The sequence below is a fragment of the Pyrenophora tritici-repentis genome, chromosome 9 (assembly GCF_003171515.1).
Source record: "Pyrenophora tritici-repentis strain M4 chromosome 9, whole genome shotgun sequence".
NCBI classification, from domain to species: Eukaryota; Fungi; Ascomycota; class Dothideomycetes; order Pleosporales; family Pleosporaceae; genus Pyrenophora; species Pyrenophora tritici-repentis.
The window spans coordinates 1,740,152-1,766,836 of NC_089398.1; the positions used below are offsets into that span (position 1 = coordinate 1,740,152).

The 26,685-nt window shown below is 51.2% G+C and overlaps 12 protein-coding genes across 12 annotated transcripts; 5 read left to right on the plus strand and 7 right to left on the minus strand.

Annotated features, from left to right (window-relative positions):
* Window positions 1-170: 170 nt before the first annotated feature.
* PtrM4_150220 (uncharacterized protein) lies at window positions 171-842 on the plus strand (the record flags this gene model as incomplete). Its single annotated transcript, XM_001938539.1, has 1 exon — window positions 171-842. One exon carries the CDS (start codon window positions 171-173, stop codon window positions 840-842), a length of 672 nt encoding a protein of 223 aa, XP_001938574.1.
* Window positions 843-1,137: 295 nt separating this feature from the next.
* Window positions 1,138-2,574, minus strand: PtrM4_150230 (Fungal-trans-2 domain containing protein; the record flags this gene model as incomplete). The annotated part of the gene is made up of 1 exon (XM_001938538.2): window positions 1,138-2,574. One exon carries the CDS (start codon window positions 2,572-2,574, stop codon window positions 1,138-1,140), a length of 1,437 nt encoding a protein of 478 aa, XP_001938573.1.
* A 707-nt stretch (window positions 2,575-3,281) lies between these two features.
* PtrM4_150240 (Polyketide-cyc2 domain containing protein) lies at window positions 3,282-3,855 on the plus strand (the record flags this gene model as incomplete). Its single annotated transcript, XM_001938537.2, has 3 exons — window positions 3,282-3,338; window positions 3,403-3,543; window positions 3,601-3,855. The coding sequence occupies 3 exons, from the start codon at window positions 3,282-3,284 to the stop codon at window positions 3,853-3,855; spliced, it is 453 nt and encodes a 150-aa protein (XP_001938572.1).
* Window positions 3,856-4,021: 166 nt separating this feature from the next.
* PtrM4_150250 (MFS-1 multi-domain protein) lies at window positions 4,022-5,627 on the minus strand (the record flags this gene model as incomplete). The annotated part of the gene is made up of 2 exons (XM_066110042.1): window positions 4,022-4,420; window positions 4,479-5,627. The coding sequence occupies 2 exons, from the start codon at window positions 5,625-5,627 to the stop codon at window positions 4,022-4,024; spliced, it is 1,548 nt and encodes a 515-aa protein (XP_065960025.1).
* Window positions 5,628-6,243: 616 nt separating this feature from the next.
* PtrM4_150260 (uncharacterized protein) lies at window positions 6,244-7,896 on the minus strand (the record flags this gene model as incomplete). The annotated part of the gene is made up of 1 exon (XM_066110043.1): window positions 6,244-7,896. The coding sequence occupies one exon, from the start codon at window positions 7,894-7,896 to the stop codon at window positions 6,244-6,246; it is 1,653 nt and encodes a 550-aa protein (XP_065960026.1).
* Window positions 7,897-8,413: 517 nt separating this feature from the next.
* On the minus strand, window positions 8,414-10,602 carry PtrM4_150270 (Tymo-45kd-70kd multi-domain protein; the record flags this gene model as incomplete). Its single annotated transcript, XM_066110044.1, has 2 exons — window positions 8,414-10,179; window positions 10,233-10,602. 2 exons carry the CDS (start codon window positions 10,600-10,602, stop codon window positions 8,414-8,416), a joined length of 2,136 nt encoding a protein of 711 aa, XP_065960027.1.
* Window positions 10,603-12,973: 2,371 nt separating this feature from the next.
* Window positions 12,974-13,447, plus strand: PtrM4_150280 (uncharacterized protein; the record flags this gene model as incomplete). The annotated part of the gene is made up of 1 exon (XM_001938534.2): window positions 12,974-13,447. The coding sequence occupies one exon, from the start codon at window positions 12,974-12,976 to the stop codon at window positions 13,445-13,447; it is 474 nt and encodes a 157-aa protein (XP_001938569.2).
* A 4,556-nt stretch (window positions 13,448-18,003) lies between these two features.
* On the plus strand, window positions 18,004-18,291 carry PtrM4_150290 (uncharacterized protein; the record flags this gene model as incomplete). The annotated part of the gene is made up of 1 exon (XM_066110045.1): window positions 18,004-18,291. One exon carries the CDS (start codon window positions 18,004-18,006, stop codon window positions 18,289-18,291), a length of 288 nt encoding a protein of 95 aa, XP_065960028.1.
* A 1,384-nt stretch (window positions 18,292-19,675) lies between these two features.
* PtrM4_150300 (uncharacterized protein) lies at window positions 19,676-20,104 on the minus strand (the record flags this gene model as incomplete). Its single annotated transcript, XM_066110046.1, has 1 exon — window positions 19,676-20,104. One exon carries the CDS (start codon window positions 20,102-20,104, stop codon window positions 19,676-19,678), a length of 429 nt encoding a protein of 142 aa, XP_065960029.1.
* Window positions 20,105-20,507: 403 nt separating this feature from the next.
* On the plus strand, window positions 20,508-21,364 carry PtrM4_150310 (SNC1, Synaptobrevin-VAMP protein; the record flags this gene model as incomplete). Its single annotated transcript, XM_001938532.2, has 5 exons — window positions 20,508-20,528; window positions 20,589-20,684; window positions 20,767-20,836; window positions 20,905-21,272; window positions 21,329-21,364. The coding sequence occupies 5 exons, from the start codon at window positions 20,508-20,510 to the stop codon at window positions 21,362-21,364; spliced, it is 591 nt and encodes a 196-aa protein (XP_001938567.1).
* A 231-nt stretch (window positions 21,365-21,595) lies between these two features.
* PtrM4_150320 (Atrophin-1 multi-domain protein) lies at window positions 21,596-23,301 on the minus strand (the record flags this gene model as incomplete). The annotated part of the gene is made up of 4 exons (XM_066110047.1): window positions 21,596-22,051; window positions 22,172-22,515; window positions 22,574-22,862; window positions 22,978-23,301. 4 exons carry the CDS (start codon window positions 23,299-23,301, stop codon window positions 21,596-21,598), a joined length of 1,413 nt encoding a protein of 470 aa, XP_065960030.1.
* Window positions 23,302-24,112: 811 nt separating this feature from the next.
* PtrM4_150330 (putative plasma membrane channel protein) lies at window positions 24,113-26,613 on the minus strand (the record flags this gene model as incomplete). The annotated part of the gene is made up of 5 exons (XM_066110048.1): window positions 24,113-25,342; window positions 25,391-25,822; window positions 25,870-26,167; window positions 26,220-26,376; window positions 26,427-26,613. 5 exons carry the CDS (start codon window positions 26,611-26,613, stop codon window positions 24,113-24,115), a joined length of 2,304 nt encoding a protein of 767 aa, XP_065960031.1.
* Window positions 26,614-26,685: the final 72 nt, after the last annotated feature.

Below are 26,685 nucleotides of genomic sequence, written 5' to 3' on the forward strand. Positions count from 1 at the left end.
CACTACTTGAGCCCCAAGTCACAGTCCAGTCAATGCCGTCTTTCACTCATATGGCTATCTGTCACTAGTGTATGACGTCAGTCACCTCCTAGCATGCAGCCATAACACCTCAACCCCAATGCGTCTCCTTGAACCTCCATTCCATCTATTTCCGACCTTACCTCTTGAACATGGATGACTGGCAAGAAGCTGCCTTCTCAAACCGTCACATGCACAACCGCACCGGTTGTGGTAGCAAATCAAAACACTCTCCCATCTTCGACGTGCGCAAAACATTCGCCAGTTACTCAGTCAAATGCCCGTCGTGGTTGAAAGCGCTGGATGGCAGTCAAAATGACAACAGTGCGTCGTTGGAGTTGTACCGTCTTACCGAAAATGGCGAGGGTGTTGTTGGCGAACTGTTTTTACCCGGTCTTCTACATGCATCTGTCATCCTAGCTGGAAGTCGTACGAGTCTTCGGGGTATAATTGCAAGCTTCGAGGCCAACGGCGAAGAGGCGGATGCAGTGGAGGAAGATGATGAAGAGGAAAGCGATGCAGAACCCGAATCTCCCGAAAAGACCCGTTTCGATACCTTTGAAAAGAACAGTTTCCGCTCTCCCAAATTCTGGTTCAGATGGAGCGGCTCGCCAACTTCTTCAACTGGTCCAAAAGAGTCTCCAAGTGTGGAATCAGAGTTGGGATATATCGTCTTTTCTGGAAACGACTGTCGCAAGTTCAAGGGTACGATCAATTGCGCGAGTCTGGGCTGGAAAAACGTAGCTATCAGTGGCCAGAAACTTGTTTCGAGGTCAGACTCTGATGCGAGGGTCACTTGGGGTGAGGCTGAGGTTGGAATTTAAACTTGACGGTTATGAGGACGCATCATTTCAGGTGTTTCGTATACTGTTTGTCGTCGTTTTTCAATTCTTTCATCTTCTTTCACATCTGGGATAATACTACATTAACACAGCTTCTTAGAGATATCACACAAAAGACACCACATATCCAAGCCATCTCGCGTGACTACACAGTTGGAGGGCCTTTCATATCTATCAATATTGGCATTGAGTGAGCCTTCATGCAGCCAAAATTCAAAATGTTCTGATACATGTACATGCATTCGCATGCTTTCTCATGAAGGCCCCACCCGAACATTCACAAGTTCCAAGCCGCCTTTACGATCTCATACGTAGCATTGCCGTTTAGCATCCTCGTCATGTATTCTCCTTCTCTTGACCCAGAACCGCCGAGGGCTTGCCAAGCGGTAAGAACCGCCCACTGAACGACGGGTGAAGCAAAGTCAGTCTCTCCACGCACACGTTTATGTTGCAAATAATCCGTGATGCTACGTGCGATTTCAATTCCCGCTGCATGGATGGCGCCGTGGGGGTTCCCGTTGGTGAAGATGTCGGATGTGGCTGTATCCGAAGAAGCCAGTTCCGAAATTGCCAGAGTCGCGTAGATCTGATGAACGTAGATCAGAGCTGTATTGTACAACATGAACATACGCCCCACAGAATCGTTTGCAAATCTGTAAAGTGTACATAGTTCTGTGGGGGCATCTGTACTAGCAATCGGATCGTCCTGTTTCCCGTATTGATTTCCCTCAGCGCTGTCCCATCGATCTTTCCAGGATCTGAGAAACTCGAGTAAGCCGGAGGCTTTGCGCTCAACTTCGGCCCTTTTGTGCAAATTTTCCGGCGTCTGCGGATGCTGACTGTCAGCAACCTCATCACTTGCGGCGATCAACACTGAAGAGTCGGCCAGAACGTCGTGAAGATCCTGTTCTTCCGGTGTTTCGAGTGAAAGCGCTGTCCGAAGTACAGCCTTCCACCTCGGGCTTGCAAATATCGAGGGTGATCTGTTTCGCAGCGAAGCAATCAGGATCATGTGTCGCATGCCCTTGTACAGCTCCAGCGTCCGGTACGATGCGTGTGCCAGCGACCCAGGATCCCGTAGTTCTAGAAGTCGTTCCAGTCCAAGCATATGTTTGAGGTAATTCCTTGGGCCACTGGGCATGTAGAGTTCGAGCATAGCCAAGATGACAACGGAAACCAGAACTTCATCGCTACTATGGCATCCTGGGATGCTCAGTGCCTTGTTCAGCCGTCGAAGAGCAACACCGTGCATGGTATATCCTTCGGTGAGAATCCGATTTTCGCGATGCTGGGCACCGAAGAACAGAGTTGCGAAGCTAATCGCAGCCTGATTGAATAGTGGAACATATGTTCTGGCGGAGGCGTAGTTCACTGCAAGGTCGCTGACCGTGAGGCTCTGCAAGCCCAAGTCAACAGGTCCATTGGGATATAGGTGGCAACGTAGATGGCAGATGTAAACCTCGAGTGGATTGAACCTGAGTCGTACATCAGGTATGGACACCTGGAGATCAGGTGACAGGGAAACTGACTCTCCGATATCTTGCCTTTGCCAACTTTGATTAGAGTTTGAAGGAGATGTGTTCTCATCAACGAATTGCACGTTGATTGATTTATGCTTGTTGGTGGGAACGATGCTGGAGGCACTGGCAGCCGGTGTAATCTTGGATCTCTGCGATCTTCTGGATTTTACAATCTTCCCCTCCACAAAGACCATAGTCTGCGGGCCATCGCAACTGAAGCCACCTCGTTCACACCGCTGGCAGATAGGGCTATTTTCATCTTATAACCGTCAGGATGACATTGTGCATTATACAGTTAGGGAAGGCGCTTACCACACTTGACGCGACGTCTGCGGCAAGTTGAGCATCCTTTCGAACGTCCGGCTACATTGACCATGTCATAGGATCGGTATGGGCGATATGCATATATAGGTAGCACGAATGTGGTGCATTGAACGAGATGGCTGCAGAGAGGTGGGCGCAGGATGGACTAACATAGGGCTGGGCCACGCGCGGGATCCACCCGCTATACCTCTTGCGGCACATTTCACGACGCGCTATACCTCTTACAATTGGACCCTGAGTTCAGCCCTAATATCTCCTTCGCCTCTTGCACGTCATGGTCCTTTTTACCCTGCAATCAGTCATACTAGAAAGACTGAACTCTGATATAGATTCATAAGACCGCAAATGTGAGTCCGCGCAATGAGCCGCAAGACGTTTAGCGTGTCTTGTTCCAGATATCAGTCCCTATTTAGATAGATACATATAGGAGTGGTGTCTTCACCTCTTTCCATGTCAAATCCACTAATCTAACTTTCACTTCCAATAATCTTCAGCCTATCTGTCTTTCACTTTTAATCCACATCAAGATTGAACATACTGAGACACACCTCATCTGATACTCGCTCACTCAATAATCATGCCAATCTCAGCCAGCATAGAAATCGCCGCTTCCCCAAAAGTCGTTCGCGCAAAGGTACAATAGAATCTCTCTCCTACCTCCAGATCCAGCAACAATACACGCTAACACCCACCTAAAGTTCCTGGACTTCTCCTCCCTCCCCACATACCACAAAGGCTTCTTCGGCTCCATAACCGCCCTGAACGACAATCTAGACCCCGGATCCAAACTTCGTGTCGTCTTCCAGGCCGCTGGCCAGACAATGGAACCTGTGATTGTCGTATGTCTATCTTTCCCAATGTTCAATTCACACACCCACTAATCCCAAATCTATCAGGAGAACACTCCCGCCTGCTTTGCTTGGAGGGGTTCTATTCCGCTTCTCTTCACGGGGGCTCACTACTTTCGGTTTGAGAGGAGCCAGACATTACCCGGCGGTACGCATTTCGTACAAGAAGAGGTATTTAGTGGTGCGTTGTGGTTTCTGATGGGCGAGAATGTTGTAGCGCGGCAGATGGGCTTTGCGGATAAGACGGTAAAGGGGTGGGATGGTTACAATGCTGATCTGAAGCAGACTTGTGAGAAGAAGTAAGAGACAAGTATTTGACGGTCTGCGTGGTTTGAATTTTGGCGGAAATGGGCCAGGGTTGGAGACTGTAGTTTATAATTGAAAGGGTATCTTTTCGTATTGGTTATATATATTTAGCTCCGCACTGGGGAGCATTTGACTATTATCATAAATTTTGCCACGTCATTCATCACGCCTTGATCATGATTCTCCACCCTCTAAAGGCCACTCTGCTTGCCGTGAGCAGTCCTGCACTACCAAAAAGCAAACACCCACCAAATATCCATACCCCGTTGAATCCACTTTTATCAAGAATTGTACCTCCGATAGGCGTACCAATCAATAAACCCAGTGCAACACAGCCGAACCCCTGTCCTAGTCTTGTTCCGATCTTGTCGAGCGCATCGGCACTGAGGTGCACCATAATAGTAGGTGGTATGGAAACGAAGCAGCCGGAGAAGAAGCCATAGAATGCCATAAGTACGACGATACCAGCGGTAGAGGAAACTGCCATGAAGCATAAGCAAGTTATAGCGGACATGATGGTGCAAGGAATGACGGCGTTGTAGGGGCCGATGCGGTCAGAGAGCTGCGAGATCTGTTAGCTAAAAGTAAAACTATCAACATTATCATGCGCCATAACATACCAAGTTTGGTACTATACGACCAAAAACGCTCGTACTATTCAGGATAGCAATGAGGTAGAACGCCAGGTTCTGGTTTGTAATCTTTTCCTGTATAGCGTACAGCTGGGCGTAAAAGAACGGCATATACAAGCCCATGAAGCCGACGAAGAAACCTACGACTTGCAAACTGTACGCCGGGATCAAGAATGCGCGTAGATCCAGCAGCGACCGCGCTTTTGCCGGCAGAACCCTCGTTCTCATGCAAGTAATCGGAATGACCATCGTAGCCAGGAACATGAATCCTAGCACCCGCGTCGCCCACGCAAACCCAATCTGCGGCAACAGTTTATGGAAAACAACAGGGTAAATGACGCCACCGATGGAAGACCCAGACGCAACGATGCCAATCGCCGTTCCGATGCGGGTGGAAAAATACGTGGAAAGAATAGCTATACTAGGCACGAAGAAACAGCCCGTCCCAATACCAATACAAAAAGCTTGTGCGAGGAGGATTTGCCAGTACGCATGACACAAACCTATCATCATTTGTCCGAGCACCAGTAAGACGGTGCCTACAATGAGTAGTTCGCGGAAGTATCCAGCGTCGTATACTGGGCCGGTCAAGGCGCCGACGAAGAGGAGCAGGAAAGACTGGATGGATCCGATCCAGGAGATTGACGAGGGGGTTGAGCTGGTGAGCAGTTGTGTTTCGTAGTATGCTTGGTAGGTACCGAATGTGTTGATTACACCCCAGGAGTTGAACATTAGGAAGAAGCCACCGAGGACTTGGAGCCAGGCCCATAAGCCGCCATTGGGGATCTTGGAGATGTCTCGTACGCTTGGTTGGGCTGATCGTACTGGCGCTAAAGTTGAACCTGTAGGTGTATCCTCGTCTGCATCGGTCACGTGCTCATCCTTCTCCTGTTGTCGATTTGTCATTTCGCCACCCGTGCTGCACTCTGATTCCAGCGATGCAAGTGAACGCCGATAAGTTGACTTCTCGTCAAGCGATTCGGGTAAGTTGTGCGCTGCCATGGTTGAATGGTTATTCCCAATATGTGCGCTGGCGATGTTGTTGATGATGAAGCTGCTGGCGTGAAAGAGATCCACGTTCACTTCAGCGGCGTGATGCTGTTTCTGAACGATTGGGGCACTGAACGATTGGGGCATAACAGATAATACAACAACAAAGTAACACAAGAGAGGTAGGACGGGCTTAGGCAACAAAGCTTCTTAAGCAGTCAACATTATATGTTAGACAACTCGGCCTGGCCACCTGCTCCGCTTTCGCTACTCGTTGCCCTTTTTGCGCCTTTCGCTGCTTGCTTCGGTGCTCGCCTTAAGTTATTACCGAGGAATACAGGCTCGACTCATAGACGAAACGGGGCGACCTGCTAGCGCGCGACGTTCGTAACGGCACTGTTATTCCCGTCTAATCCCCTATTAGCAAAGCCTCTCTGCCTGACGCACTAGTTTACCAGGAAAAGAAATTCACGGGACGTGGCTAGTGTTCCCGAGGATGTGTAACCAGTGGTGCGGCTTTCCTCGTGCACCATCCCGTGGATAGCGTTGTATTCTTCAAGGTATCAGAGAGGGGGCTGGGACTCTGACAAACTGTTGTGACAGCATAGGGGCAACCTTACTGACAGTATACATTAATTGCTTAACATGATCCATGGGCGAGCGGCGCACACGGGCGAGCGGCGCACCCCACCAACTTTTGCAACTTTAAAGCGATGCATCTCAACAACGCGATAATATTATTGCTAGATATTGATACAGTAGATTACTCTATATTAATAGTATCAGTCTTGCATGTGCGCGAGTTGTGCCCAGTCTCCTTGCACCTAGTGCAGCGCCTTTGAGCCCGCTGGCTGAGGCCTGATCGCGCTCCTCCTTGACGCTCTTCATGAGCAATCTGCTGGTCAGCCTCATTTTGAGCCAGTATATCCTCTCCAGCTCCCTTTGTGAGTACTCCATGCTTCTGTATACGCCTTTTAGAGCGCCGCCTACGCTCTGAGGCTGCGCTATTGGCCTTCTCAAGACTAGAGATCCGATCGCGCATCAGCTCAGCAGAGAGCATCATCACCTCGGCGCCCTTCTTTAGCTGGTCAATCGCCATAATAATTGAAGCTGGTGATGAGCTCTTGTGCTGGCGCACGCGCTCACGTATTAGGCTTGACTGAGCCTCAAGCTCACGCGCGTTGCTCGGCGTTTGAGCTACCCAGGGAGCCTCTGGCAGAGCTGCTGGAGGAGTAGGTGTACGCAGTTGTACATCTACCTTTGATAGAACAGCCTCTGGTTGTAGAGGAACAAGGCCTGCGCCGCGGAAGGCTGAGCAGATATTGGCTGGCGTGAACGCTTGATCAAATGCTGCCTTGAACGCTGGCAGAAACTCTAGCTTGGTGATGTGGTTGATGTGGTTGCGCATAAGGCTCTCCACCTCACGGCTGTACGCGCGCTTCAATGGCGAGAAGCAGCCAACATCAAGTGGCTGGAGTAGGTGAGATGAGTGAGGAGGCATACAGAGCGTATGGATATTGTTCTCCTTGCAGAGCTCCTGGAACTCTAGAGATTGGTGGCTCTTATGGCCATCAATAATAAGCAGGCGACGCGCGCCTACACTACGAGCCTGCGTGTGAGCGTTGAAGTGCTTTAGCCACTCAACTCCAAGCTCATTATTCGTCCAGCCATTATCGCTGACTGCGATCGCCCAGTCGCGTGGGATCTCAGCTTCCTTATACCAGGCTGATAGGTGGTACTGGCCAGCGAAGATGAGGAACGGTGGGACTGACCAGCCAGCAGCGCTGATAGCAGCGATCAGCGTTACCCACTCGCGATTGCCTGGCTGAATACCCTTCGGCCTGCCTCTCCTCTCTGCTCCTGTTATAACTAGCTGCGTTGTAATCTTGCCCATCATAAAGCCAGCTTCATCAAAGTTGTAGACGTCCTCATCGCAGATACCTAGCTCAGCCTTTGTCTCTTCTACAAGCTTAAACCACCTCTTTATTAATGTTGCATCCTCACAAAGAGCTCTCTGCCTATCGTACGCTTGGTTGAAACACGTCCGAAGACTGTCTGTACGCTTAACAAAGGTAGATGGCCAGTTGACTCCAACCTGCTCTCCACCACGCGCAGCCAGCAGCTTATCAGCCATATCACGTACAGCTGTGTAGGTAGGCGCAAATCCACGCAGATCTAGCTGAAGTATATAGCTAATAATCACCTCCTCTTCTCTCTGGGTAAGCTTCCTTGAGTTGGGCGGGCAATCGCGTCGGGCAGGTATACCAGCGCGTCGGCGGCGGAGCGTTGTTTCGGCTACGTTGTAGACTACTGCAACAGTACGGGTACCTTGGATCTGGTGCGCATTAATAGATGAGATAGCAAGCTGAATATCTGCTTCATTTGATAGTAATTGAGTAGCGCTGCGTTGAGCCATTGTAGATTAAGATCAGTAAGGTGAGTAAAGTTGGTGGGGTGCGCCGCTCGCCCGTGTGCGCCGCTCGCCCATGGATCATGTTACAGATAGTTTCCATGAAACATTTTCTCCCTGTCAGCGCTCTATCTAAGGTTCTCATATCCATCCATCATAGTGGTTCAAGGTAGTGCCAAGACCGCCATCGTTTGCCCCAGACGCCACCATAAACGAGGATCATGTATGTCGTAATGATGTACAAAGCAAAGTCATACTACCAGGCTATCGTGATCTTGGGGGAATATTCTTCATCATGTCGTTTCGTGCTTTTGGTGACCGAAAGAAAGGTCGTGAGGTAAGAGACCCACTGAACGCCCGCGCGAAACACCCCAAACGCTCACTATGCTATACACCCAAAGGAAAGAAACACACTCCGTGATTTTGTGTTTTATAGCGCGTGATGTCGTGTCGAGATGGTATTCTGAGACGCACGCAGATGAGAAAGAATTCATGTTGCAAGGCTCCATGATCGGACGGCGCCTCATACCTCACCAGCGACCCGTTTTGTTATCAGTCGGTGACCCGAAGGATGGAGAGGTGATGGCTCAACCTGCTCCACATGCTCCTCAAGGAAGACATTATTGAGCAGTACGGCAGACATGGTGCCCCCTTGGGCCGGCTTCAGTTGACCGCGTGATACCTTCTTGCGCCGATTCTCGCGTTCGTTGACGACATCTCTTAGGATCTTGACGGCACCAGTCCAGCCAATCTGGTTGGCCGTCGCACGATGGTTGAAGAGACGCTCTATGAGCGGGAGCGGCAGCGACAAAAGGATGGTGGAAAGCACAACAGTCGCATGGCTTGGTTGCAACTCATCCTCAGGGGGCGCATCACCGAAACGGATCTTACTCAACCGTGGATTGTGCGTAGATTGTCGGGGCTCGACTAGCGGCGGCAGACGCGGGGTTTCTTTGAACTCAGGCGCGATCGAGTACAACTTGAAGTCGACTGGGAAGGTGAAGGCAATGAACTCGAGAGCATAGTTGAGCAGCATCGCGACGAATGGATCCTCGGTATCCTGGCTGTCAGCCCTTGAGCGTGACCCAAGATTGGCTTGTAGCGCATACTGCAACACCTGGTCGACGGTGTCCCAACGAAGAAGCATCCTGGCAATTTCGATACCACGTGCCTGCATGCTAGGCATCTGAAGGGTCCTAGCCGCCGCGATGTAGCTCAATACTTGTCGCATGCGCCTGCCAGCATCGTTTGATGGAGACACTTGGTCGGCCTCATACATGTAAGGAGTGAGCCCGTACAAGAAGGTTGGCGCCGATATGAGCGGAGCTCCGTAAAGTACCTTGACAGCTTCTTCCAGGGACTCTCGCGAGGCAAAAGGATCCAATGCAAGAACATCAACCAGGCGGCGCGCATCCCTGCTGCGATGACTGGGAGCCGGACTACGACGGATAGCGTCGGCTATGACTGGACTGCGTACGACGACAATGCCATGTACTGGCATCGATACCAGAATGGATTCTGGCGAACGTATCTGCAGAATGAAGTCGGCAAATTCGGGGTTGCCAAACTGCGTAGACAGGTAGCTCGCCAGCTCGAAAGGTGACTGTTCCAGATGCTCAGCTGGGGGTGCACTGCCGTTCTGATATGACACAGCATGCTGATCCTCACCATGCTCCGAGCTTGGCATTACTTCGCCGAAGTGGGCCTTGCTCGGTGACTGCGAGTGAGAGGTAATGGCCCCATTTGCGGCGAAAGCTGCCTCTTCCGGGGAAAAGTGACCGTTGTAGGGGTTCGGGTAGGCATTGGGAGCTCCAAACTGCGAAGGTCGGTATTCAACGCCGTTCTCATAGGCTGTATCAGGTGGTGCAACAGTATGCGGGGGTAGTTGCCAGGGTGCTCCTGCCTCTGACACATGCTGAACCGGACCAGCGAAGAAGGGCGCCAACTGTGGAGGACCAAAGCCGGGCGGAGGACGAGCCAAGGAATGCTGCCCGTTTGTATCCAGCTCGGGCTCCTGGGGTGTAATGGGAATCGTGGGTGACACATTCGCGCTCTGGAAAACGACAGCACCTGCACTGAGCTGATGCCGATGCAACGGGCTATGCGTTCGCCCGTTGACATCTGCCGGTGGCGTCCTGTTCGAAGGATAGAAGGGCGGCGGCAGGTGCGAGGGTATGGTTAGCTTGCGGTGTACGCCATTCACGGCTGGCTTTGGTGTTGCTTGAGATTCCGTCGTCGTAGTGGGCGCGTGTTCAACATGGCCGTTGACATGCTTTTCTTTTCCTGCGTCTTCCAAGTTTAGTGTTTGCCCGGAGCAGGGGGCGTATTTTCTGAGTACCCACCATGAACATCTGCAGCCGCCGTGTCTTCCTCTTCAGACTTGGATGGGACACTGGCTACGACCGACTCGTCCGTCTCTCGCTTTCCAGCCTCAGAGGCCCGTGAGTCTGGCGTGGGCGGAGTGTCTGCAGCGCCTACGTGGTGCTCTTCTGGCTGCTCCTCTGACTGCTGCTCCGCCACAGGGTGCGGCTCCGGTTGTGACTCCGGCTGCGACTCCGGCTGCTGAGTCACAGTGCCCTTGTTGGACTCCTCGGGTGTGATGGGCCTCGCAGAGGGTTGGGCTTTGTACAGACGATATGGAATGGCAGGCACGATGCGCGATCCGGGGCGGCCATGCTTCTGCGCAATGCCGCGACGTGCTGTGTCGGCCATGCTGGAGGCAAGTGCTGAGGAAGGCGCGAACGGAAAATGTGGAAGGAGCGACCGAGACTGCGGAAGCGGCTCCAGGTAATTGCAGCTTCAAGATTCTTGCCAATTAGCCTGGAGCGCCCTGGAATGGGAGATGTGTGCGGCGAGGGAATTGCGAAGTGGGGTTCGAGACGAGTCTGAGAAGTCCAGGCAGAGATGGAGAGGATGCCTTCCCCACCAATTTTAGCTGCAGCTCTGAGGTCATAGCGCTAGCTCCGTTTGTCAGCCTAGGCTGATGAGTCCTTGCCTTTGGCATCGCATCTCCGCTCTTCTTGCAAAGTAATCTTCTCTGCGTTATATGTCAAGTTTGTGAATTATAATGAGGCGGACTTCTTTTGGCCTCCATGTCGAGCTGGCGTGCCAATCGGGGCGAATAGACGACGAAAACGAACTACTTTACCATTGCCAGACCCAGCTATGTCACAAACTCCCCGGCGGGTATGGCAATTGAAGCTTTGTCCGAAATGACTCTGCGTGTTCTAACCGTGACTCTAACAAGTGTCATGAGCTCTTGCTCTTGCACCGTGAACTCCACTGGTGCACCTGCTTCATACACGACATCAACAAATCCACGGCCACTGTTCATTGTACCCTACACCTCTCCTATTCATTGTGCCCTAATTTTAAAACCTTGAACCTACAGACTCGCATCTTCTTTTCTCTTGTCACATATCTCTATCTCAGCATTTTCCCTCGTTGCGTTTGCAGCATGTTTCTAGGACAGCAGACTTCCTATCATGGCAGACTTCCAGCACGAAAGTATCCGCTTTCGCACCCATCTAAGGACTCTCGCTGTTCGGATTTTCGGTCACGTGACTCAGGGACGGACTTCACCAAGTATCACCTGACTACATGTCCTCATCAGCAAGAGTTCTTACCTAGCCGTATGTTGAAATTGTTTTCCATGTAAAGGTATGGGTCTGAAAGTATCATAGCAAACAGATTCAGCCTTCTAGCAGTGCCCGACCAATCGCCTACTGAGTCAAGATTGCCTTTTAACTTCACACTGCCTCCAGCAGGGACAGCGAAACGACGGTGTAAACGAGCCGGAAAGCAGCAGGGCTTCAAGACCTCAGCCGCGAGGAATCGAGGAGGGAATCAGTGTGGGGTTATCACCTTCTTGTTGGAGATGGAGGGGTTGCGACTCAGAGATAACGCGGCTGATCGAACTGAGAAAGCTGCAACTGCAAACCACGGTGGAATTTCACTGAAAGAAAAACTCGAGCCTGCATTTGAAGTTGCCAAGCCACATTGGGCACCGCAGTTACGACCTGACTCGCAACTCCCGAGATCTTCTTCTACGCGGTCAACGACAACTTTGGGCCAAGAGATATCAGAAAATGAGGCGCAACCATCTACCTTGGTCGAGACCCCCCACGTTCAAGAGAGCGAGTTGCGGATCGTACTGCCGGACTTACTTACTTGTAAAGATACATCGATACACTCCCCATCCAACACCAAGTCTGGTGAAGCAGAGAATCCGAAAGAAACTCCGAAGAATCCCGAGACCGCAATTGCTCTTGCATCAGATGCACAAAACGCGGCTGTGGCCGCCGCTTGCTGCGCACTTAAAACAAACGGCGTTGATCTCACTTCTGGGTCTCCATACAAGAGCTCGAATGCTCGTCGAGAAGATTTGATATTCTTCCCACCGTTAATACAAGCTACAAGTCCATCCTGTTACGCTGCCATGCCTTCCGCTAAGTTAGCCGCGACTACCATCTTCACGCCAGCTTCGACACATTCAACGTCGGTTGAAGAACCTCATCTTCATCACGAAATGGAAATGAAATACGAACAGTCGTCTTCAGAAGAGACTATCGTTCCATTACCAGCTTTAGGTCAGACTCCACGCCCGGGTACATACCCCTCGAGTATCGTCGTCGACGGTGAAGTCATCACCTTCGAACCAGGAAAGCTGGGACTCCGTTCACCCTCTGACCCTCCCTTCATCTGCCCTTGGCAGCGTTTCCCCTCCTCAGCTACCGAAGAGAGGTGTACCCGAAGCCAATCTCCTTCCTGTTTAATGGCAAGCCACCACAACAATGCTGCGGGTATCTGCCATCCACTGGGTGCTGTCGGTTTAGAAGGGCATGGAACTCCGTGCTGGTGTTTCGAATGCCTCAAATGCCACAAGCCATCCTATGGGGTAAACATCAGCCATTCTCCACCCGTACAGGCAGCTGGGATGAGCCATGGATCAATTGTCTGCACCCCCGAACCCAGTCTCGTTGGTGAAAGCATGGACGCAAATTCATCTCCGGAGTCCCGTCAATCATACATCCCAAAATTAAATGTCCCGATAACCGAAAACGCCGCCGCGGATTTCGTCATCATGGATGCCGATATCAGCACGTTTAATTTAGGCGGAGCAGTCACTGACGCGAACACAACCGTAGCTCCAACTACAGTTACATCGGCACCGGCGTCCACCACACTTGTCCAACGACCTGGATCCCCCACCTTGTACGATAGCGTTGAACCTGCAAGCGACTGCTCCAATATACCCCAACCAATCTCACAAGTCTCACTATCTGCTTCCGCTAAACTCTTATTCAACAAACCTTACCCAACTGTCACAGAATCGCTGCCAACAAAGCCATCTACCAGTCCCCAAGACATCAAGACAAACGTCGCCGTATTGCCCCGGACCCACATCCACAGCGAACATGACCACTCCTCCGATTACAGCATCATCAGCCTCAACGCCTCTGAACTAAGCTCTTGGAATCTGACCTGCCCGGTTGATTTCAGCAGCGTTGATGACGACGATGAGTATGATGGGAGTGCAGATGAAGAGATTTCTTAGGCAGAGATACACATAGAGGATATGCTAGTTGACAAGTTGCGATGGTCTGTGGTTAAAGGTGTGGGTGAGCTGAAGATGACTATGCCTGAAACGGAGGAGTGGGAGATTTTAGAATGCTTTGGGTGAGCTTTTGGCGTTGATAGTGGTATTTGGGGAGGGCAACTGCTATACACTCACTGGGCTCGTGGATCTTCTATTTATTCTAGTCATTAGTTAGTCCGTTTTGGTCATTGGTATGGCTTTACGTGGGTAGCGATAGACATGAATGGCCCAGTTAACGATTTTACTCTTGTTAACATGTATCTGGTGTCGCGTGGTTCATCTGAAACACTATTGTAGAACACGACATTACAAGTGAATAGCCATTATGAGAAATCTCAAGACAACTAGATCTTCAACAACTAGCTAAAGAGTCTGACATTTGTTGTTGTGTTTTGTATAATAACTCAAAACAATCACCGTGTGCTGATAGCCTTAGTCCGTACCCTATACATGCTTACTAAACTACTAATATATCTTGAACCAAAACTGCACGTGTAATCATACGCATGAGACATCTGATTCGATCTAACTCATTGTCTCAATACGATCTACACTCAATCACACTTTCATCTTTCTTCCTACTCCTTCTCCTTTCCCTTTCCACCCGCATCCACAACCGGTGCTTCAGGTACATCCACACCCTCAATCTTCCACCTCATCCCCGGATAAGCATCACTGAGCACAACAATATCTACCTTCTTTCCCTGCGCCTCCTCAGGCAACGCCACCCTTGTCTGAGCCTGGGGTTTGGAATTTGCTCCTGCTCCTGCACCTCCACCTCCTCTTCCACCTCGACCACGCCCGCCAGCCGATGCATTCCGGCTAGGATCCTGCCAGTTGACTCGCTTGAGCGCGATGATCTCATCGGTACTGGAGTAAGACACTATGGCGAAGAAGCCCTCATTTTGCGGTTTAGGGTATCGTGGCGCGAAGATGCGAATACCGCCTGCGTTGATCCTCGCTGGGTTTTTTCGAACGATCTTGAAGTCAAGACCTAGTGCATTGACGTGTCCTAGGCTGAGGTTCAAGATGGGTAGACGAGATACAGGCTCCAAGGTACGTTTTAGTGCGGGTTGTGCGACACCTGCGAATTTGGCCGCGCGCTCCAAAACAGCCGTTGAAGAGGTAGTGGCCTCAATGAGTGTTTTTAGGTTGGCTTGTGGGTGCTCGAGACGTTTCTTCTCTTTGTCGGGTTCGACGTTGGGGAAGATGGATAGAGGGCCGTCGGTGGGCCAGCGGGCGGACTTGATGGCTTGTAGAAGGGAGATCATGGTTTCGCAGGATGAGAGGTATCCGAGTTCGGTGAGGACGTCGATGGAAGCCTGGACGATACGAATGCTTTGGTCTAGCACACTGTTTAGATCACCGACGTAATCGGAGATGGGTAAATCGATGCGCGAGAAGTGGGCTTGCAGAAGCAAGAAGGATTTGACATGCGGATCCCACATTGGGAGACCAAAGTCGTCGGCGGGTATCGGTAGTGCTTTTGATAACTCTGCATTGATGAGATCTTCATTGTGACGAACGGGGAGTTCGTCATATTCAGTTGCGTGCGAAATCCAGGAAAGCGCGTCGAAAAATGTAGCGTTGCGTTTGACGTTCTGGACGAGATAGCGAATCGTCTTGTGATTAAGGTAGTAGTAACTCATAATCTTGCCGAGTGGGGTAGGGTCAACTTCGCCAGTGGGCTCAACGACCGCGCACGAAGACTCATCAAGCTCTTTGAGTGACGTCTCTACAAGCTCCACCATGTAGTCGTTGGCCATGGCTTGTGCTGCGATCGTGTTGTGCTCTTCAGCTGAAATTTCGAGACCATAGAATGACGGGTTCTTATGCAGACGACGGAAGAAGAACGTCCAGGTCAGATAGTCCAAAGCGTCTTGTTTCGTGGCGATTGTTCCAGCAGAGATCTCGGCGCCCAAATGATTGTCCAATACTTTATGAAGCGACGATTCGACCGGAAAACCAGTGTGCAAGAAATGCTTGTAAAACTCCTTCTTGGCGTCCTGTGTGAAAATGCGTGCGATACCTGAGTCGTCGAACTGTGGACGTCCAGCACGACCCAACATCTGCAGAACATCTGTGAGGTCCATGTCTTTGTATCCTTCAGTCTTCGCGTCGAAGAACTGTGTGCCTTTTACAACCACAAGATGAGCAGGCAAGTTTACACCCCACGCAAGTGTGCTGGTGGCAACGAGGATCTGGATCTTGTTGTTTGCAAAGAGCTCTTCTGACAGCGATCGATCTGTCTCGACAAGACCAGCATGATGCAGACCGATACCGAAGCTCAAAGCCTCCCTAAGCGAGTCATCCTTGACTCTATCAAGGTTGACAGCAAGGTCGTCTTCAGACATGCGCAGAAAGCGCCTGGGATTATCCTCCATACCACAAAAGTTGATCAGGTCGCGAGCGGTGAGACGAGTCTGCCTACGCGAGGCAACGAAAACAATGACTGGTTTCTCTGGGGAGTGTGCCTTAATTGCGAGGAATGTCGGCCTATTCATCGACTGCATCAGCGGACAGAAGCCTCGTTGTTCCGGGAAGCCATCGATGAAGATCTCCAATGGCACTGGACGCACTGAATGTCGGAAGTTGAACAAGCCCTCCTTGACACCAAGCCAGTTCCCAAGATCAGCTGCGTTTGCGCAAGCAGTAGACATGCCGAGTAAACGAATAGAGCCATCCTTCTTCTGCGACGCAATATAATTCATACGAGACACGATAATCTCCAGAATCGGGCCACGGTCACCACCCAGAAGATGAATCTCATCAATGATGACCAAGCTGACCTGACGGACATAACCACGAGTTTGCCAGCTACGGCTGATACCGTCCCACTTTTCAGGCGTTGTAATGATAATATCAGCATCGCGGATGGTACGTGTGTCTGGCGTGTTATCACCGGTCAACTCCACGAGCTTCAAGCCCATCGGTCCAGCAAGTCGCTTGCCCCAGTCTTGCACTCGTTCGCGAACCAAGGCCTTCATCGGAGCAATGTAGACGACCTTTGAGCCGGGCTTCTCGCGAAACGCCCACCACATCGCAAGTTCAGCAGCTACCGTCTTGCCACTACCTGTCGGCGATCCCAGTAGGACGTTTGCGGGTGTGTGATACAGGCAATGAAAGATCTGCGACTGCATGGGGTTAAAGTATTGGAAACGCTGTGCGTACACCTCCTCAAGTAGCGGATTTTTCAGTGCTGCTATTGGCAAAGGCTGGAGATTCAACAAGTCTGTGTAGATACTCTCGGTATCAGGACGGATAAGATGCTGGAACGATATGGGGTGCACAGTCTCTGCGCCCAGCCAGCGATCGGACACAGCTCGAACATAAACTTGCGTAGGCAATGGGTCAGACAGCGGAATTGTAAAGTTGAGCTCGTGATCATCGTAAAGCTTTCTCCGCGACAGGATGAAGAACTCATGATGGTAGATTTCAGAAGTCTCCGAGTTCTCCACCCAAATCCAGAAGGATTCCGAAGTTCCATGGTGCCTGTCATTCCAAACAAAGTCAGGCGTGAGGAACAGCTGTATCCGGAGTACGTCTCTATTAAGTGGCGCAATTTCGGATTCGATGCTCAATGTGGGAAAGTTGCTCATCAACTTCGAGATCACGCCCCCCATCTTCTTGTTGTGCACCATGTCGCCGATTTCAGAAGAGTCCATATCCCGCAGCGTCTGTATTGAAGGAAACTTGTGATCAAGCGCTCGTAATACTGGTTGCGGGAGCTCGAACTGGTGCAGTGGGTGTTGGAATGACCAGCATCGGTGTTCAATCGATTGACAGAGACTGAGAAGCACCAGACACTGATAGCCCCAGCGCCTATTAAGCGCGATCATGAATAGTGCGCGTGCAATACGTGCAGCGTTCTGGGTAACGTAATTTGTGTCAGAGACAAGTGTGAAGTCTTCTAGCCGTGCTCTCGAGATGTGAGCTTGAAGAAGGTAGTTCGTCTTGCCGTGTGACGTAGCATAACCGTCCTTGACCTCGGTAATGACATGTCCTGACTCTTTGAGCAAGGACAATTCTTTCTCCTCGCTTTCGCGAGATTGTACCTGATCAAACTCGCCGCTCATACTGACCATGGCTAGCGCGTCGGCATCCGTACTGCGAGGTCGCATCATGGTGTTGAAGATTTCGATACTGGACTGTTGCACATAGTACTGACTGGCGATACGACCGACATCCTTGGCTCGCAGGTCCTCGGTCGTCTCGTTGAAGATGATCATCTGACTCCTCTGTAGGATTCTAGCAGCATCGATGATAAGCTTACGGCGTCTACCCACGAGTTGTGGGTCGTCGCGGATCTCGGCCCACTCGATACCGTACATGAGCGGGCTCTTCTGCATGCGTACGAATAGGTAAGAGTAACCAAGCCATGTCACAGCTTCGGAAACCGTCGTGACTGTACCCAGAGAGATCTCAGCGTTGAGGTTATCTATGAGTTTCGATGAAAACCTCGATTCAATAGGCTGCTGCTCAGTTACAGCGCGCATGTAGTGGTCTAGTCTGTCATGTGTCGTACAGATAAATCCGATACCACTGTCCTGGAATTGAGGTCGACCGGCACGACCAAAGATTTGGAGAACATCCAGGATACCAAGATCAGTGAACTTACCCTCCTGGGCATTGTAGACCTGGGTACCCTTGATGAGAACTGCGGCGGCAGGCAAGTTGACACCCCAAGCGAGAGTCGCTGTACAGCAGAGTACCTTGAGTACACCTTCGGCAAACAAGCGCTCAATCATGTTCCTGTCGGAACGGGGCATACCGGCATGATGAGTTCCCATGCCTTTGCCTAGCAGCTCGCGTAGTTCTCGGCCCTTTGATTGCTTCATATCGCGTACAGCGTTTTCGTATCGCGGGTGGTCCTGAGGGTCAAACAAATCGGTGCATTGTTCCTCCATGGCCATTTCGTACAACCGCCTAGCAGTCTTGACTGTGTCCTTTCTCGAGTGTACAAAGACCATGATCTGATGGCCTAGCTTGAGCATTTCGACGACCTTGTCAAATGCCACCTTCTCCACGTTCTCTCGAGATTTTGCAGTGCCGGGCTTGCCTTTGGCACCAATGAAGTGCTGCTCCAGAGGTACAGGGCGAAACGAGGCATCAAAGTAGAACAGTCCAGCCATCTTGTTCACCCGGAGAAAGTCGGCTACATCGACGTAGTTGGGCAATGTGGCTGACAGACCAACGATTCGGATGAGCGACTGAGTACTCTCAACTTGTCGTTGAGTTCGCGCCACCAGACTCTCCAGAACAGCACCACGCTCGTCGTGTAGCATGTGAACTTCATCGATAATGAGCAGTCGTACCTTTTGCACCAGCTCAGTGTCCCCGGTACTCTTCCTGGTAACGACATCCCATTTCTCAGGGGTAGTAACAATGATTTGAGTGTCCAGAATCTCTGCTTTAGTAAGATGCATATCGCCAGTAAGTTCGCGCGCTTTGATACCCAACCATGCTAGTCGCTTTCCAAGCTTCTCGGTGACTTCAGCTGCAAGTGCCTTCATAGGTGCAACGTAGATAACCTTGAAATCTTCCGCCATGACCGTGAAGTCTGTGGCATCAGGTTCATCGATTGGATTGGGCACAACATTTTTAGCCACGGTGTTAAGAATGGTGAGCATCGCTGCGTCAGTTTTACCGGCACCGGTGGGTGCGCAGATAAGCATATTCTCGCTCGTTTTGTATGCGACAGGATACACCAAGCTCTGCATACGATTAAGCGACTTGTAGCCCTTGAAGGTACGCTGGCAAAGACCGTCCAGCTCCTTAATTTCAAGCAACCGTCGCCCCACACCGACAGTGCCTACAGGAACTGCTGGAATCTCATACTCCTCGTAGAGGTTGTTGTCGTGATGAATCGTATCCGGGGGTAGAGCGTACTTCTTTCCGTACGCCGAGAGCTTGTTTCCTGCTTCGTGGGTGCGGTAGACGTGAGGATATTGCGGGCCTGTACGGTCCATAGCTGGTGCCAATGCCGCATTCTTATGCTCGAAATCTGCCCTTCGCAACGCCTCTTCACGCTCGGCTCGAGTCTGTAGACGGCCCACGATGCCATTGCCCTGGGCTGGAGTAGGCTCGTGCAGGGATCGCATGATATCCTTTCGGTGAGAGATGAGGTCTGCAACCATATCTAATTCACCATAACCTACGACATCCGCAAGCATCATCTGCAACTCTTCATCTATTCGAAGTAAGCAAACGGGAGACATAAAGGTGTCTGCAAGACGAACCATTGCTGTCACTGGATAGAATTGCTGTGATCTGATCCCTGAGCGCTGAAGCATCCAAGCCAGAACTGCTTCTCGCGACATCAGAGCACTTTTGAGCGAGCCAATGCTGGTCGAATGCATTGCCTCCTGCTGGCCCATCCGGGAATCGGTCGAGGTGGTCGCTACTATACTCTTCCTCGTATTCGTCGCTGATGATGTCCCAGATATCCTCGCCACTGGCCGTTCCGGAGAAGTCATCGTCGTCAAACTCGAGGTCGTCCCCGTACGCTGGCATCTTTCCAGCATCAGCGGGTAAGTTTAGATCTGCAATGGCTTTTCGCATGGCATCGAGTTGCTCGAGCCATTGCGCCTGGGCGTCCTCAACGCTGGGAGACATGATGCAGGACTGGTCTATGCAGTAGCACGTGATGTTGTATACTTGTAGGCCGTTTCGTCTTCCACGCTCTCCACACCACCAGCAGGAGATGTTTGTTTTGGATTTGATTCACGCTTGGCGGACGTGATGGAGGATGATGATGGATGACTGGCTTGTCCCTACTCGGCTGGACTTGCCCCGCCCCCGCGCATTAGCTTGCTTACATAACGCAGGGCCGCCACCCTGGTCCCGCCTTGAGGCCGGGCGGGTGATGCGCCTCTTCAGTCCATGGATGCGACCGCTCTAGCCCAACCTACTTACCACACAAGACCTCGGCCACCAGGCAGCACACACCCGTCCTAGATTCCTGCATTCACCTGCACATACACATCCTCGAAACCTTTAACCCTTATTGTCGCCCAACATGAAGGTCCTTTACATCGGAGTAAGTCCTGCTTTCACCGCCGCTCTGGCTGCGATAGCGATAGCTGACGATATATTATAGATTCTCAGGAACGAGGTCAAGCCCGCCGTCGAACTGTGCGCCGAACGAGACCTCTCAAGCTACAGTCGCTTCACTCGGGGCAGCATATCAGAGTTTGTGCGTCGTCCATCCCTCGTCCCCGATCGGAAAGAAATGTATAAATTCCCATGCGAGACGTAGAGCTGATAGTCATATAAAGATGTCCTTCACAGCCAAGACAGTCGCTGAAAGGACACGACCAGGCCAAAGACAAGATGTTGAAGAACAACGTACGTATTCCCGTTCCTACACAACCTACCTACCCGAGACATGATGACTTTAGACTAACTCCCAACAGAGTACACTTTCCACGTCTACGGCCGCACAGAAGGCATCTGCGGCCTTATAATCACCGACCAAGAATACCCCGCCCTCGTCGCCCACCAGCTCCTCTCCAAAATCTGCGACGAGTTCCTCGCCAAATACCCGCGCTCCGCTTTCGCTACCGCTACCGAGATGTCGTACCCAGAACTCAAGGACTACATTGTCAAATACCAAGATCCACAGCAGGCAGACAGCATCATGAAGATCCAAAAGGAGCTCGACGAGACCAAGATTGTGCTGCACAAGACTATCGAGAGTGTGTTGGAGCGGGGCGAGAAGATCGATAACCTGGTGCAAAAGAGCGATGGGTTGAGTGCACAGAGTAAGATGTTTTATACACAGGTGAGTTGTACATTCGAAGTATGAGGGTATTGATGGTTACTGACAATCTGCAATAGGCCAAGAAGCAGAACTCGTGCTGTGTTGTCATGTGAGATATCGGTCGAAAAACCTCTTGTTTTCAATGTACTTGTTTGAGGCGTTGATACCTGGATCCTTCTATAGCTTTCAAAGACAAGTAACTGGTGTATACTTTCTGATGTCTACTCCTGCTACTGCAATCCAAAATCTGTCCGAATCTACAGAACTTGACACTGAACCTGACTCCAAAAGTTCTATGGTTTGGAATGCTCGTCTATCCAGTGACTACGTCGATTGATAGGATTCTACCCTCTGAACAAGCCAACAACTTCAGTGCTGTCGCCGTCGTTCTCGTCAAGATCCATGGGATCAGACCGAAGATCTACACTTGCTGCTCTCTTTCTCTTCCTCGTCCCCGTTTTGTACTCCTGCTCCTCCACCATGATATCCCGACTCTCCTCCTCTACCATGGCATCCTCACTCTTCTCCTCTACCGTGATATCCTCACTCTCTCCCTCCTCCTCTACCATGAAATCCTCACTATATTCCTTCTCCTCCTCCACCACCTTCCCATCTCCACCCTCACTCTCTTCCTCTTGTTGCTCAACCATGACATCCTCACTCTCTCCCTGCTCTTCTAACTTGACATCCCCACTCTCCTCCTCATCCAGCGTGATATCCTCCCACTCTTCCTCCTCATCTACCTTCCCATCCTCAACCTCACTCACTTCCCCATCCCCAGCATCCTCAGCCACAGACTCCTGATCAAAATAGTCCTCACCCCCCTCTTCATCCTCATCTTCACTCTCACTCTCACTCTCACTCTCGCCCAGATCTCCAATCGCCCTCGCATGCTTCTCCAAATTAGACCCCTCAAGCACCTCCAACCTACTCCAGTCCGAAAACAACTCCTCACCAAGAACATCCTCCCCTTTGTGAACGGCAAAAAGATCAGTCGTCGCAGTCAAATTCTTAATCCAATAAAGTTTCTTAGTTTCACTCTCCAGATTCTCCAGCCACTCTTCCACCAGCGCAACGAGAAGATCTTGGGAGGCTTCGTCGTGCAGTTCGCGGTATGTGACTTGTTCTTCTTCATCTGACGATGGGTTACGGTCGCAGAGGAGGAGTCGGCATTGGCGGATGTTGTAATCAAGGTCGTTTTTGAAGGATGTTTCTGCCCAGCCGTCTGCCATGGGACAGGCATGGGGAGAGTTCCGGTCGTAGGCTGGAGGGTAGGTGCGGCAGAAGTAGGCGCAGTGGCGGTTGCGTGTTTCTTGTGGTACGTCGGGGGAGAATGAGAGGGTCTTCTTTTTTGGTGATTGCCTTGGGGAGGGGAGGGGGGACTGTGATGGGCGAGGTTGATGCGGGGGAAGTTGCCATACCGGGGAACTTTAGTATCGTGTTGTATATAGCGAGGGCATGTGTGGCGCTGTATATCTGTGCTGCTTCTACGCTGGGGGTGGTGCTGGAATTTGCGGTTTCCCATTTCTGCTCCAAGTGTGAGATGTCTTCGACCCTTAACAGCTCGTTTGCGAAATCCGTCTTGCGGACGGTGTATGCTCGCATGACTTCCTGTCTTGCGGGTGTCCTGGGGGGGTGAATCTGCGTCACGCCATGGTCCGCCCACTGCTTTCCACTGCTTGAACAAAGCATCCAACAGCCCCAGGTGCATTCTCACCGTACATACAGGACACCATTGCGCTACCTCCGTTGGCGATCGCTTGTCTCTACCCGCCTCCGCCTCCGGCTGTTGCGGTTGCACAGCAGGATGGCCAGGATGCAACGGATGCCGACACTGTGCAGCAACTCCAGTATTCTTGGCCTGATGTATATCAAAGTGTTGGCTGCGGAACTCGTAGTATTCGTATGCAGTGGGGAGAGTCATGTACTCGTCTGCTATGTCTAGCACTGCTGGGTTGCCAAAACTGCGCCAATACTGGAAGTCCTTGAAGCGCCTGAGGTCATCGCCTTTCAGGAGCACCGACGCTCTGAGGAGTCCTTTGGGCTGCATATTACTCGTGGTGGGTAGTGGTAGTGGAGAGTTTGTCGGGGGAGATTCGGTTTGGTCCAAGTGTTCTACCAGTCGGGTTAGAGGGACGACGAGGTTGAGGTGGTTCTAGCTCTGGCATTTGCCTTCGCTACCAACAGTGGGAAGCGAGGTAATCGACTAATTGAAAAAAGAATGCATGTGGTCAAAGGGGATAACTATAGAGTTTGCGCGTGGGTCTATATCACCTGTGCGGTCAGGTTGGTTAGTGAGTCAGTCTGGTCGATGCAAAGTGTGTCTGCAAAGTCGCGCGAGCTATGACGTAGAATTATCATACGTTCTTTCCCTCGACCAGTTCTCAAATCTTACCCAAACATCAGCAAACCACTTCTCGCTCTGCGACCTCTAACTTGGTGCAGCTAACACCTGTATGTTAGTATAGATCGTTGGTGCCTGGGCCCTCTACGGCGTCGCTGTTTGCGCTACGTAGTGCGGAACGCAAAGAGCCGAACCAGAATATAGGAACCACCAGAATCTCTGTGAACTTCCTGAAAGCCAAGTGGTACGATAAGAAATTCGTTGCAGATATGTTGATGCTTAGTAGAAAAAAACGGGGTATGAGATTTATCGCATGATCACTATACGTAGTTGTTACTGATGAACCAACTAAGGGTGTGAAAATAGGGATACTCCAAAGGACGCCCGGCTAATACCGCTAGAATGACTGATGACCCTTCGGTCATGGAAAGAAATAACCGCAATTAACTTTTCAGCTCCTCTTACCCATTGCGAATGACCAATCGGAGCAAGTAGGGTACCACGCTCGCGATTTCTTCTACAACTCCTTCTTCGTCTCTGTCACAGTCTCATTCTGCGCCCTGTCGATAAATTCCTTGGCAACAGTGGCACTTTCCCTCCAGCTCCTCTGCCTCTGCCAGAACTTAATCTCAGGCGTAGTATCCCTCAGGCTGCCCTGTCGCGCCTCTTCCTCAAGACTCGTCCGAGTTATCTCTGCTGCCTTCTCGCTCAACCTGGGCATACTCTGCAACTGGCTGAGGTTCTCTTCAAAGTACTGCTTGCGAACGAGGAAGCGTTCGCGACGCTCCTTTTGAAGACCAGGAGAGTCAATCTTGGACAACATGAGGCGGACACCCCAGCGGAAAAGAATGAAGAGGTGTTCAGCGAAGAAGACGGTAAGAAGAAGGGCCCAAAGTTGGATGTTGGAAGGTTCGCCACTGGGGCCGGTGTGGTCATTCCAGAACATGTAAACCATAGCAGAAGTGGTAAGACTCCCGAGCCAGGTCAGGAACGAGAGAGAATCCAACCAGGGGCCGATTGTGTCAGCGCGCCATGGAGTGGGTCGACGCATCTCCACGCAAATCTTCATTGCGTCGGCTCGCAGCTCGATCCAATCGTTGATGAGGAAGGAAACAGCGGTAAGGGGCCATACAACAGAAAACAGGGACAGGTATCCAAACTGCACAACCATTTCGCGAAGGTCAGCAGTAACGTCGTAAACATCAAGCTCGGCTTCTTTGCGGACACGGTCAAGGAATTCAGCGTCTTCTGGTGGGTCATTGGCAGCAGTAGCAGGTGCTGAGTCGCCGTTCTTAGCGGCTCTCTCAGTCTGAAACTCCTTGTATTTGTCGAGGCCGCGACGCTTGAGATATGGAACGATGAGCTCCATGCCCAAGTTGACCACTTGAGCGGTGACTGTGAAGTAGATGACCTGCTTACGAAGACGATCGGGGTTGATAGTCCAGCTAGAGCTTGCCGAGTTGAGGTGCAGCTGCTTCTCGTCCTCAGCAAAGGGCCGAACGGCGACGTTGAAGACATCAAGGTAAGGCACGATGATCTTGCCGAAAGGTACGTAGACGAAAGCGGTCAGGAAGATACCAAGGTAAGACATGATGAAGTTCATGACAAAGATCTTCTGGGTCAAGGACTTCTCGTATGCGCCGTGAGTCTCATAGTTTTCGAATTCAGTTAGTCGAGTAGCGGCTTTGGTCAAAATGGTGTTGAGGACAGGGTTGACGGTTGTAAGTATACCCGTGGGGATGAAGACCTAGTGCTGATCAGTACATGCTGTACCGCTAAATTGTTGCAAACTTACCAGGACACTCTTGAGTGGTCCCTTGTAAACTTCAGATATGAATACTTCTATGCCGAAGCATGTGGTAATGACAGCCCCGAGCGAGAAAGCGGCGATCAGTGCAAATGGGATTTGCAACAGCTGCCTCTGGAAGCGCTTCGATGCGGGAAAGAAGCCAACTTGTTCTCCCGTCACGGGGTCGGTGATGGTCTTTTCAGGTGCGAAATCCCTCTTCTTGAGATCGATGTTTGACACTCCCTTTACACCCCAGCGAACGCTCAAGTCGCTTTCCTGGTGTTTCCAGTATTCGGTGAAGACGGTGCACCACAAGGCGCTCGCGAGACCGTAGATGGGTGAGAAGGAACCGAAGAAGAGCCATGAGAAGAGTCCAAATCCAGCGGCTGGAATAAGGAAGGTGAAGTAGGACTGGGTGAAGGCGAAATAGAAGGCAATCTGTGTCGATTAGCGGAGAGACACAGCATGAGGTGGTGATAACTTACCTTCTCTCCTAGGCGATTCCTGATGTCGTCCAGATCCTCGGTCTTGAGAATGTACTGCGAGGTCCACTTGGTGATCCAGTCCTTGTTATAGGCGTGGTCGTGTAGAGCAAAGACGTCCACATTCTCCCATTCTCCCTCCTTGGGCGTGATACCGGCTCCGCCTTCAGATGTGGGGTTCGTGATGAGTTGATATATGATTCGCAGTCTCTCGGCCTCGTATAGGGGTTCTGCTTCGAGCGTTTCGCGCGTGACTTTAGAAGGGGCTGATGTTCGAACGCCATGGATCCAATCGCGGACTCTATTGACGATTAGTGAAGTATTTACTAGAGTGTTTCACGATGCATGCATACCGGGATCTGTATACTTCGCCGTACAAGTGCTCATCTGACGCAACCCTTACAAAGAGTAGTAGAGAACCCGAATCTCCATTGCGGACTTCAGTCTGTAGCCCCACATTGGCGAGAGCCTCACACAGCCTCTCAAACTGCGCAATTGCCTTTGGCTTGTCTACATGGTCATCAGTTCAATGCTTCACTCCATCGTGTAACCAAACATACCAATCTTCGCGAAGCGATAGCTAATCACGTAGTCGACGTCCAGGTTGCTCTGCAGCGCCTTTGATTTGGCCATGTCAGACGACGAGCCCGGGGTGAGCAAGGCAATTTTGACGCGGTAAATGGACCAGGAGAGCGATGTGAAGTAAGGAATAGCAGGCGTGCCTTTCCCCTCTATTTGGGGCGACATGCGGAAGTTGGGGGTTCAGGCCAAGCTACAGGGAAGCCACGAAAACGTCATCGCCGAGATCCCTGTTCACCG